Below are 12,565 nucleotides of genomic sequence, written 5' to 3'. Positions count from 1 at the left end.
AATGCGCATCCTCAGGCCTTATTCCAGATCTATAGCATCAGAATCTTGGGGGATGGGGTTCAACACTGTGTGTTTTAGCGAGCCCTCTGGGTGATCCTGATGCACAATGCAAGTTCAAAAGCCAGTGGCGCAGATCCCGTGCTTTCTGAATTAACCTGTGCGCCAGTCACCTGGGCTCCTAGTGAAAAGGCAGGTTTGCCTTCAGTAGGCCTGGGGTGGAGCCTGAGATCGGGCACCGTAAGCAAAATCCCGGTGATGCTGATGCTTTGGGTAGTAGCAGGGCATTAGAGAAACCTCTGGAGGATTCCTTTACGTCCTGGGGGCTGCTCCCTGAGCTGTAGGGGTGGGGTCCGGAGTGGGGAGAGTGAATTTTCTCATTTGTGTCTTGGAGGCCTGAGGCCCCCCCTGTGTCCTCAGGCCCTTCATTCTGTGGGGGCTTGGTGAGAGCAAGTGCATGCAGGGCGTCTCGGGCTTTTTTGCTGAGACTGCTCACGTGGTTGGTCCTCTTCTGCGCTAGCGTCTTCCTCCTGATTCTGGCTGACTTGCTGCAGTTGCTCCTGCAGCCTTGTCACCCCCTCCCTCCCTCCTTCCCCCCCTGCTCCCTCCTGCCTCACTCCTTCCCTCTCCCTCCCGGCATATTTTCCCCCAGATTGTACATGTACTGAATTCTTGATTGGTTCTCTCCAGCACCGCAGCCTCGGCCTTAGGGAGAGCTTGCTTAAATGGATGTTTCGGAGCAGGGCCTCATTCCCTGCAGTTGCCTTTTATTGCAGATCTCGGCTCTACCACTTCATGGGGAAATATAATCTGGGCCTCCTCGGGTAGGGGAAACAGTCAAGAGAAAGGCAGTCATAACTGAGATAATGGTGTTTTGCCCAATGGGGAGGGCACGAGGATGATTCTCAGATTCTGGGTGTATGTGGGGGCTCCAGGTGGGAGTTCAGCCCTCCTGAAAGGAGGGGCTCCTCCACGTGGGGGTACCTCTGCTTTATAATTATGCAAACTGCCTCTGGACCTGGTTGTAGCAATCACTGAAAGCATTCACCGTCTCCTGTTTTCTTCCCTTTTATGAACCTCGCAGCGGAGCTGGGGGAGTGCGAGCTTCCAGAACACACGCCAGAGCTTGTGTCTGAGTTTCGGTTCATTCCAAATCAGACAGAAGCGATGGAATTTGATATCTTCCAGAGATGGAAAGAGTGCAGGTACCATGATGCTACCATCTCGCATTCTGATGTGTTTCTTTCGTGATCCGTAAGCATGTGTCAGACTCTGATGGGCCAGTGGAGTTGCTCTGGTTGAAGACCATAAAACTGCAGCTCCAACTCTTCACTTCTTGCCACTGCCTCTCAGTCCCACGTTTCCAAAGGCCCCCACGACCCCTGTCTTTCCTGAGATACTGGGATACACAGGCAGGACCGCACCACACTCCCGTTGCTCTCTGAATTACCGAGCCTGGTCCCGATTGGCTCGTTCCTGCCAGGGACACCGCTGCTCACCTGGCCTCCTAGAGAGAGCAAGGAGGCTCTGCCTCGGTGTGTTCCTCCACATCCGGTTCTCTGTCCGTGACCCGAATCTTCTAGAGTAAACCCTTTAGAGGGAGGCCCTGTTGCCCCTTACAGGACACTCGTATTTGAGACTGCTTGTTGTACCGTGTTCTATTTCAGGACACGTGGTCACCACGGCTAGACCCAGCCTTGTTCATGTCGTGGCTCTCCCGTCCTCCCGGGGTCTCCGTAGGCGGACAGTTTCATGCCTTTCTCCCTTCCCAGCCCACGTTCCTGAACTCTGCCTGCTCCAAGTCCGTCTTGGACTCAGAAACAGAGCCTGGTTTCCTCCTGTCCCTCCACCCCTTGAAGGGGCCTCATGACTTTTTTTGAAACTGGAAAGTGACGCTAGCCCACTCTCGTACCACGTGGAAACAGGGGAGGAAGGTGTGGCCGTGGTGTCGCGGTGCCACACCCCGCCTGCGCCTACCCGCCCGCCGTCCACTCTGCAGCCTGTCCTCGTTAGCAGCCAGTGGTGCGGCTTTCCCGCCTTTTTACCTGCTGTGGATTTGACCGCGTTCACGCACCAAAAATTGTTGCCTTCCCTGCTCACATTATAAGCACTGCTGTCTGTCATCTTTCTAGTCAGGGAACAATCTGTCCATGGGAGTCTTTTCCTGTTCATCCTAATCGGTGTCCCTCATTCTCTTAATCGCTGCAGAGCATCCCTTAATGTGGCTGTGCCCTTCAGAATCCTGTGGGTATACGAGCTGCAGTTTACATGTGTTTCCATTGGTTTTTCTAAGGGGAAAGAGCCCTGCCCAGGCGGAACTGTCCTATCTGAATAAAGCGAAGTGGCTGGAAATGTATGGGGTAGACATGCACGTTGTCAGGGTAAGAACTGTGTGTGGTTAAGTCACGGGGTCTCTTGGGGCATACTGCGACTGGGCCATGTGTAAACAGTGTGCGAACAAAGTAACGTGGCGAGGAAACTGTTTTGCATTCTGCTCTGTGACGACCTGTTAGAACCTTCTACCGATTGTCACTTCGTTTATTTGTAGGGAAGAGATGGCTGTGAATATTCTCTTGGACTGACCCCGACAGGCATATTAATCTTTGAAGGAGCTAACAAAATAGGCTTATTCTTTTGGTAATTTAGTTTTGTCTAATATTAAAAATGTCTTTTCCTATTTTGTGGTGGAATTATATGTGATGGATGATTATTGAGGGATATTGGCAACACCCAGATTTGCTTTAAAAAAAAACACACACACACACCGTACTCTTGCATTTGCACGGGTGTTTGGCAATGGCCATGAGACTTCTGCATAAATCAAACTTGAATGAATGAATGATTTCTTTAGCAAATTTTAAACTTAAAAAAAAAGTAGAAAAGGAACTGTTGTTTGTGTACTAGCCTTCCTGCTGATTGTACTTTTAAGATGTTTTCTCTCTGACCAGGCCTAAAATTACCAAAATGGATTTTAAAAAGAGCAAATTGACACTGGTGGTGGTAGAGGATGATGATCAGGTAAGCCTGGTTTTCCCTCCTCTCTGCAAGTCATGCTTCTTCGAGGTCACGGGCACCCCCTGAGCCGAGCACCGTGTGCTGCTTCGCCTGTCAGGGACGGGAACAGGAGCACACGTTCGTATTCCGGCTGGACAGCGCCAGAACCTGCAAGCATCTCTGGAAGTGCGCGGTGGAGCATCACGCCTTCTTCCGACTGAGGACGCCAGGAAATAGCAAATCGAACAGATCAGACTTTATCCGGCTGGGGTCTCGCTTCAGATTCAGGTGGGCACTGGTTTTCATGATGTGGCCACCCCGTTTCAAAGGAGGGCAGCAGGGTTGTTTCCCGTGAACAGAGCAACAAATGGATCTATGTCCGGAGGCTTGAGTCGGACATCCCGTCCCTGCTTCTTTCATGAGATCTGACCTTCGGTTGAGTCCCTGAGCTCTTTTAGCCTCCATGTCCTCGTGGATAAAAAGGGGCTAATAAAATTGTAAATCGCCGACATGCAGCTGGAACTGTGCCATCTAAAGCAGTAGACACTAGCCACATGTGGCCGTTAAGAAGAGTTAATTTTAAATGAATTTTTTAAAAAGTTACTTATTTGAGAGAGAGAGCATGTGTGTATGCGATTTGGGGTGGGGCAGAGGGAGAGAACCCCCAAGCAGACTCCCCGCTGAGTGCAGAGCCTGACTCAGGGCTCCCATCTCACGACCCATGAGATGATGACCTGAGCCGAAATCAAGAGTCAGATGCTCGGGCGCCTGGGTGGCTCAGTTGGTTAAGCGACTGCCTTCGGCTCAGGTCATGATCCTGGAGTTCCAGGATCAAGTCCCACATTGGGCTCCCTGCTCAGCAGGGAGTTTGCTTCTCCCTCTGACCCTCCCTCCTCTCATGTGCTCTCTCTCTCTCATCTAAATAAATAAAATCCTTAAAAAAAAAAAAAAGTCAGATGCTCAACTGACCAAGCTACCCCAGCACCCCGAGATTAATATTAAATAAATATTTAACTTAAGCCTGGGTGGCTCAGTCGGTTAAGTGTCTGCCTTTGGCTCAGGTCATGATCCTCAGGGTCCTGGGATCCAGCCCTATCTCAGGTTCCCTGCTTGGCGGGGAGTCTACTTCTTCTCCCTCTGCTGCGCCCCCCAGCCCCCCCGCTTGTACTCTCTCTCTGTCTCAAATAAATAAATAAGTACAGTCTTTAAAATGTAGTTCCTCTGTCTCACCAACCACACTAAGTGCTCAGTGCACATGAGGTAGACAGACATAGAACACAAACTGTGCTAGAGCTTTCCTGAACCAATGTGCAGTCCTCACACATGGTCCTCTGATTATCCCCATTTTACAGATAAGGAAAGTAAGGCTGAGGGGTTGCATAATCTGCCCAGAGTCATAGCCAGTTAAGTGGTAGAGCTGAGATTCAACCCCAGACAATCTGGGTCTTATATTTTAACCACTACTCTATTGCCTTTCATGCGCCAACGTCCAGAAATTTGGTGATGGTTAAGAATGAGAGCAGATGTCCTTGTGTGTGCAGGTGACCCAGGGTGGGCTCAGTAAATATATGAATCTGAAAAGACCCCGAAAACATGAAGAATTTAATTTTTCACGTGTTTTACTTAGATTGTAAGACCATGTCTTTCAAAATACATAAAAATTCTCTGGGGGCTTATTTTAAAAATGAGGAATTATGACCTCATCCAAGACCCTTGTAATCAGAATCGATGGGGTGCATGCATATGTGCGTTCATGAGTAAGGCCTGGGAACGTGCATTTTAAATGCCCTCCCAGGGTTGGTTTCTGAGGCTTGTTTACAGATCTGAGAATTGCTATTATAAGCCTTCACCTGGTTTAATAAAAGTTTAATAAAACTTCACCTGGTTTCATAACCTCTACCCACACATGCATGTCCTTGAACTCTGTTGAATATACCAAAAAATGTGTTCATTTCAGATTTATCTACTGTACGAGGAAGTGGCTGTTGGGATGGTTGCCAAGGCAGGCTTTTCCATCCTGGGAGGAAACTCCCCCAGGATTTGGCCAGCCCAGGCTCCCTTCTGCTCCTTGAGGAGAAGCAGAAGGAAGGGGATGTTGGAGACAAGGTTGCCCCTTGGAGGCCCTTAGAGCGGGTGGCAAGTGCCCCCTTCTGTGTGAGAAGTCATCAACCAAGCGTGGCTGGAATACAGCAGCTCAGATAAAAACAGTGCACGTCCTGGAAATGGCACAAGGCCACACGGTGGTTGAAACCCAGAAAGCCTTGGTGAAAGAAGTCAGGTTTCCCTTGGCATAGTAAGGAAGGCCAAGGTTTACTTAAGTGGTCATTGATAACAGCATTTTAGAAGAGGTAAATGTCTATGTAATGTGTATTATGAAAGGTTATTTTATTTGTGAATCGTTGTTCTCTCGGTCAGATGTTCTGAGTACTTGGACCTGCTTGGTTTGTGGAGCCAAGTGGCTAGTACCTAAATTGCAGGCTTTGTCTTTTGGTGGAAATATCTGCCCCTATAATACGGCTTAGATTGGCAAAGCTTTGATTTCCCAATTCAAGGCCAAATTTGGAGTGTGTCTTCACCAAACGAGTTCACGATAAGTTGAAATTTACATTGGAGCGCTTGAAAATAGAAGCGCGCTTCCAAATACGCCTCATGTACTGATATTCTGATATCGGTGACATGCAATGAAATATTTACTTTCCAGCGGGCGGACAGAGTATCAAGCCACACATGGCACCAGGTTACGAAGAACCAGCACCTTCGAGCGGAAGCCTAGTAAACGCTATCCATCCCGGAGACATTCGACATTCAAAGGTGGGGTGTTGTTCATTCTGCCTGGAATTTTACATTACAGTTTAGTGGGTTAAGCCCTGAGGAGCTTGGTAAAGCAGTTCTTAAAGGAACTTTCTGCCATTCTACTCTGTCATTCCGAAGAATCCCAACGGGAGGGATTCTCTGAAGGGGAATCAGGCCACTTTTGCTGTCCACTGTCTTTAGTTTTTCTCATTGGATGTGTTCATTTTCTTCTCCCTCTTTTTCGTACTTCTCTTCTTGTGCCTCTTTGCTTCTCCTGGACCTGGGACCTTAGGAGTATCGTAGATTACCACGTTTCTTGCCTATGGAAGAGGGTGCTGTGTCTTGGAGGGAAAAACAGTCCTTTTTCTCCTCCGTCTTACAATTTCAAATGGGGACTTTAGTCTCATGCTAACCACCTAAGAGCAGATCCAGAACCTTTAAATCCTGGACTTAGGTCCCGCAGTCCATCCGAACACATGCTGCCCCTGAATTTAGCCTGCCCTTCCCCCACCTTTCCAGAGTCCCCTGAGCCTTGTCTGTCAGTTACTAATGTGGTCTCACACCTGTCTGAGGCCGGGTTCCCAATACAGGACCAGTCAGTGAATGAGCAAGAGGCTCATTTAAACCCAGCCTCCACATCCCACCTCTCAGCTCTCCTCTGTCCATGCTTGATTGTTCCTCCCCTCAGGACACCTAGTTTAGCATTGAATTGTGGGCTCGTTCTTGGCACGGCCTCTGTACTCCCAACCCCCCAGGCCCCCTCCTACATATCACTTACTCCTAGTGGCCATTCCATAGATTTTCCTTATATAACTCAGGACTTAGCGGGCCTTTATGGGACCCACACCTATACTTGCCCCCCTTCTAGAATCTTTAACCTTGTGTTTCCCACTGTTTCCTGCCTTTTTGAACCAATGGTGCATACCATGGCAGCCAGAAGCTCTCTAAAGTCATTCTTAGCTGCCCTAATGGAGAAAAAAATGGCCAGAGCCCAGGAAAAAGCCCAGAGGGTGAGAGGCCTGGGGGCTTGCCCAGAGAAGGGTGACAGGGGATGAAGGTGATTGATTGCAGGAACTGGCGGTGACAAGTGATGTGGTGGGGGAGAGAGGGAGGGCTGTGTTGCCTCCCTGTCAGGCCTTATGCCTGCTGTGGTCCATTGGGTCAGCGTTGTCCAGAAACACTCCAAATAAGGAAGAACTTCCTCATGGTGTTGTCCAAAGATAGAGCCATCTCAAGACCTTGCTGAGCTCCCAGGCCCTGGAGGCGTGCACAGGCACCAAGGGAAAGACCCCTTGGCGTAGCCACTGCAGAGGGAGGAAGTGGCATTTGACTTGCCCCTTGCCCCCACGGGTGGCTTTGGGGCTCTTCCAGACCATGGCTTCTCTGATTCTCTACTTTCCTTCCCAGTCTCTATCCTCTGCCCTCTTTTGTTTTACTGACATTTTCTTCAGCCAGAGTTCTGGCATCTCTGTGAAGCTTTTAATGATTTTTCCATGCTGCACCCTTTACAAACCAGAGTGGAGTCTAAAGGAGCTCTAGCTCTCTCCATGGTCCCCTCTGCAGAAACACACCCCTGCACTAGCCAGCAATATCTGTCCCGAGCTCCCCAGTGCAGTCCGGCTCGTAGTTCAGCCTTTCTCATCCCTGTATGCTATCTTTGATTTGACACACCTCTCTGTCTCTGTGTCAAGACTGTGAGCTCCTTGACAGCAAGAATTGTCTCTGATCTCTGCATCTGAGAGCACCTGGCCCTGGGAGCATGTTCAGCATTCGCTGGGTGACTTGGAGGGGTTGGCCCAGGGGAAAGGAGACTTTCCCTCCAGAAAGGAGAAGTAGCTGAGGTGAAGATTCTGCCTCCTGGGGTCGGGACCCCTCTGAGATCACAGAACTCTCCACTCTGGTCATTGTCATCGTGTGGTAAACAGTGACACAGCTCTCTAAGATGACACACCTTTCTGTTTTTCCTTTAAAGCAAGCAATCCGGTGATAGCGGCTCAGTTCTGGTAAGTGCCCCCAGCCTCTGGGGTACAGCTCTTCTCTCTAATTGTTGTCTTTATTTGCAATGTTGACTTTTTCCTTACTACAGTTAAACCACAGAGTGAGTCACCTGATGATATCCCTCCCCTTATTCTGCTGCCCGCCTGTACCATAAGGACACAATAGAATGTTCCAGGACAGTTTTTTTTTTCTTTTTTAAAACGCAGCTGCTTTGTTGGCATAGCTTTTTGCTTTGTTTGTGACGACGGTGGGCTTTAGATAAAGGTGAGGGGAAGGTATATGCTGCACTGTGCTGGTGGCATTGCCAGCAGCGATGGGGAAGTGAGGCCGAGCTCCGGAGCAAAAGCTCTGTGAGAGCAAATGCTGAATCTGCTCGGTGACGTGCAGGCTCTACAGTCGTACAGCATAGACGCCCTTGCTAAAACAAGGCGTTGTTTTAGCCTTTACTGAACGTCATGCAGACAGAAGAACATGTCACAAGGCGAAAACTCCAGCCCAGGTGTGAGCAAACTTTTCCTGTAAAGTGCCAGATCGTAAATACTTTGGACCTGAGAGGCTGTGTTCTCTCTTTCGTGGCGGCTCAGCTCTGTCTCCGGCACACAAAAGCAGCTGAGATGGTGTGTCAATGAAAGAACACAGCTATGTTCCAATAAAACTTTCCTCGTAATTGCAGGTGGGCCAGGTTCGGCCCACAGGGTGTGATTTGCCTGCCCCTTCCCCAGCCCGGGTGTTCTTGATCTTTCCTGTACGTGGAATCTCCTGGTGAGCCTTGAGAGCCCCGCCTCAGCCAGGCCACGCCCCAGGTTAATTGCATCCAGCTCAGAGAAGGTGGACCCAGGTATCTGGTTTTTTTAAAGCACCTAGGATTCTAGCGTGTGGCCCAGGTGAGAAGCACCATCCCACCTCTCATGGACCTCTTTTTCTCTCTCGGAAACAACTCTTTGCACATGTGAGCTCTGACTGAGATGGACAGCCGTCATGCTAGAGAATCACAGGCTGTATTGTTTTGGCCCTGGTGCCCAAGCTCCAGCCACTGATAGCCCATTTTAGTTGGCTCCTTGATCTTGCCAGGCACAGGTCTCAGGCTGCTGGGGAGATCTCAGAGGTGAGCACAGCTTGACTGTGGCAGGTATTCCAGAGAGGTGGCAGGGCCCGGCATGGGGGCGGAGTGGGTAGACCATGCCGTGGTGGGTGATGAGGATGCAGGCCAAGGGACCAGGAGGCCTCCCTCCTTGCCCCCTAGCCTTGCTTTCATCCAGCTCTGGAGCCTTAGGCCTTCCTTCTGGGCCTCCACGGAACACAAGGAGGTTGTGCTAGATCAACGTTGGTCTGCACTTCTTAGCCTCTGATGTTCGCCTCCTGGAAGAATACTGACCTGGAAGCCCAGCTTCGAGCACAGACAAAAGTAGAGCTGCTCTGGGTGAAGCCAGGCAGGGAGGAGGAGGCCGGCGCCTGCCTGTTCTTCTGCCCCCTCACCACCGTGCAGCCCCAAGACACCTGGCAGGGCCCCAAGGTGCTAGAGAACATGACCAGCCCCTGTGTCACACAGCTGGGAACTTGGCCTTCTGTCTCTGATTCCAAGCTCCGCCCACAGTACCTTTCTGCTGGGGGGCCAGCAGCTGACTCTTGTGTCTGGGTTCACATCTTGGCACCTAAAGAAGGGGCTCCAGAGTCCTGTTGAACTGCCGTGCATCACACCCTGCCCCTGAGGGAGGGAGGTGGTTGCAGGGTTACTTCATGGCTTCCTTGCAGGCCCACAGGCATGCCCGTCTCTAGGATCCCCATGGCAGGTAGCCTGCCCAAAGTAGTCGCACCTTTCTGCACCTGTCAGCGTGTCTTGCTTCGAATTCTCAAGGGCTTGTGAGTTAAGACATGTCTTTCCTTTGCTTTCTAAGGAAGTGATTGTTTTGTTTGTTTTTCCCTAATAAAATTATATTTTTCTTTTAGCATCTAGTGGAAATTATATATATTGGGAACCAAAACAAACTAAAAAAAAGGGTCCACTGGTGGGGGGGAACCACAGTAAATATACCCTTTAGGAACAAATGAACTAATAACCACTGTTCGCAGCTGTTCAATTGCTCTTCACAGCCTGTGGGATCCCGGAGTGAGTAGGATTGCTGTGGGAGCCAGGGATGAAATTGTGCTCTGGGCTGCAGAGGTGATACCAGAAAAATAGCACCTTGCAGTGCAAAATCCAGCTGGAGGTGAATCTGGCCCAGAGCCTGGCTCTGTGCACTGGCCCTCTCTGAAAACTGGAACACAGCGCCATTTAGACCCCAAGCTAGACTCATAACAATGAAATGTTTCTCTCCTTGTCAGAGAAGCAATAAACCTTGATTTCAAACACACCACCCTAGCAACGTAGCCCAGCGATTGCACTGTATTTGTGCTTTTCCTGCCAACCTTGCGTATGAAACACATTGGTTGCGTTTTATGCATGAAACTGGCCTTCTCTGCCTGTATATATAAATATATATATAAATACATATATATCTTTTTTTTTTTTTTTTACCAGAATAGTTATACTTAAGAGTCTATCAAACTAGAATCAGGCATGAGGAGCCTCAGGGGGCCCACTTGACTTTGTGGAAAGTACATGGGCTTTGGGATCGAGCAGATGTCCGTTCCAGTGCTGGCCCTGCCACGGTCTAGCTGGCTGGCCCTGAACAGATTTCCTCACTTCTCTGTTAGGTAACCTTGCCTTTATCTGTAAAATGAGGTGGTACCAGTTATTGACGTCATAGCCTTGTTGTGTGGGTTAAAGAGTAACAGGAGGTTCCCAGTACAGAGCCTTATATGGAATGAGCGTTCCAGAGCCGTGGCCAGATCACAGCCCTGTTGATAGCAGCGGGACCCACCGAGTTAGATGCTCGGGAGAGGCTGAGCTCTCCCTGCAGCTGGAGAAAGCTCTGGGTGGCTGGAGCTGCTGTGGGGCCACCCCGCAATGCCAGTGCAGACCTGGGAGGGGAGCTCATGACATCACGGGCAGGATTCTGGAATACTGCCTTCGTGTTTCTATCTGGGAGCTCGAAAGTGATGACTAAAAGTTGCTGTTTGGTCACCTTGTTTATATGTTCATTTAAACAGCTAATAACCAAAAAGAAATGGCGTTCGTGAAAGTTCCTAACAGTATTGGTAGGATTTGCTGATGATGGTTAAATAAATCACTAATAATGCCTCTTTACAACCTGTTACATTACAGTTTTTCCCTTCTTTTCTTTAGCTCTAAAACAAATCCCGAAGTCCATAATTACCAGGTGAGATACTGCTTTTAAAGATTTTCATTAACACTTCAAAGTTTCAAAATTTTCTGCATTCAAGCAGTCATTATGCTTATAGCCAAATTTTGAAGAAACAATAACAAAACATTTTTTGTGGGTGGGTGGGTGGGGGGTTGTTTTTGTTTTTTGAGAAAACGGTAAGAGGAGAGCCTTGTTCTATGACCCCTGGTCCCTTCTGGTCATTTCAGCTGGGCCTGTTTTTTCTTAACATTGTTAGCTGGCAAACAGCAGGAACATATGTTTAAGTTTCTAGGTGGTCAAATACAACCTCTTAGGGGCACTCAGGTGAGGCCGTGTTTTGTCAGTATGGTCTCGGCCTTGAGAACGTGAGTCCCTTGAGATGTGCCTCCAGGAAAAGATGTCTTAGTCACATGTTTGGGAGATGGTGAACCCTTCATTCCCCTTCTTGGATCTTACAGTGCCCATTCGGGTGTCAAAAGTACTGAGAAATCCTGCAAAAAAAGATACTTTTTTTTTTAAGCCATTGTTTCCCCAAATCATTTGACGATTGAACAGTCCCTCCTCCATTTAAAAACAACAACTACAACAACAACAAAAACTAGCCTCACCTCCCTGCCTGCCTGTTTTTTTGGAGAGTGTATCTGTTAACATCAGTGGAGCATTGGTTTCTAGAACCTTCTTTATAGAGCATTGTACCAGGCCTGTTGAGCCTGTAGAAGGAGCACAGAGAGGTTTCCTTGGCTGGTGTTCTGCTCTTCTACTGGGTGGCCAAGCAGGGCCCCCACCCCCTGCCTGCCCACCCACCCATACCTGGGGTTGGCTCTTGCTGGCCATTCACGGCCTTCTACAACCTGGCTCCAACATGCTTTTCTACATTTATTCCCCCCCTCCTCCCAGCTCCTTATCACGCATCATGTGTTCAGCTCCCATAATCATGGCCCCATAATTTCTTCCCGCTGTTCCTTTGTCCGTGTTTCTCTGCCTGAAATTCCCTTACCTGTCTGTGCATTAAAATATCCTCCAGAGCCTCCTCAGAAGGCACCTCCTCCACAGAGCCTTCTCCGATCCTCCTGATTGATGATCGCCGACACTAGTGGTCCTCAGTCTTGCAGCTGCACATCTGCCAGGCTTTAAAAACATAACCAGTGCTCAGACCTCACCCCGGACTGATTGAATCAGAAGCTCTGAGGATGGGTCTGGGTATCAGACACCTTCTGAGCCCCTATGGTGGTTCTGATGAGCAGCCGGGGGGAGGGGAGCCCCCTGCACTGACAATGTGTCCCTCACTAGGTTCGTGCTTAGAGGCAGCATCCATGTCTGATGACCTCCTCGCTTGGGGCCATTTTTCTTGTGCTGGGTGGGTTCTATCCAAGAACACTACTCTCCTCTCACCAGTCTGGTTTTGAATGTCACGAGTAAGAAGCTACTCCATAAGGGGTTCTCCTGGGAGCATTATTTTAGTGTCCTTCTTGATCTTTTGTTACTGTAGATATTAATTCCTTAGATGGGGGTGGGATCCCAGTGTACATGATCTTGAC

The 12,565-nt window shown here is 49.3% G+C and overlaps 1 protein-coding gene across 5 annotated transcripts in view; it reads left to right on the top strand.

Annotated features, from left to right (window-relative positions):
* The window catches only part of EPB41L4B (erythrocyte membrane protein band 4.1 like 4B), a 122,128-nt gene that overhangs the window by 52,910 nt on the left and 56,653 nt on the right, over positions 1–12,565 (top strand). For 4 of the 5 annotated variants that reach the window (XM_028108774.2, XM_088018738.1, XM_088018737.1 and 1 more), the window contains exons 7-14: positions 1,082–1,202; positions 2,291–2,378; positions 2,546–2,634; positions 2,946–3,015; positions 3,110–3,279; positions 5,693–5,802; positions 7,757–7,787; positions 11,009–11,042. In XM_028108774.2, coding sequence (XP_027964575.1) covers positions 1,082–1,202; positions 2,291–2,378; positions 2,546–2,634; positions 2,946–3,015; positions 3,110–3,279; positions 5,693–5,802; positions 7,757–7,787; positions 11,009–11,042 — 713 coding nt within the window. Of the gene's footprint in view, positions 1–1,081; positions 1,203–2,290; positions 2,379–2,545; positions 2,635–2,945; positions 3,016–3,109; positions 3,280–5,692; positions 5,810–7,756; positions 7,788–11,008; positions 11,043–12,565 lie in introns of all 5 variants that reach the window. The other variant, XM_088018736.1, reaches the window with a different exon arrangement.

Source organism: Eumetopias jubatus, unplaced genomic scaffold (assembly GCF_037043125.1).
Source record: "Eumetopias jubatus isolate StellerSeaLion01/CBP00866 unplaced genomic scaffold, mEumJub1_p1.0 scaffold_15, whole genome shotgun sequence".
In the NCBI taxonomy this organism is placed as follows: domain Eukaryota; kingdom Metazoa; phylum Chordata; class Mammalia; order Carnivora; family Otariidae; genus Eumetopias; species Eumetopias jubatus.
Note: the sequence above shows the minus strand (reverse complement) of the source record. Positions and strands in the feature narration are given on the sequence as shown.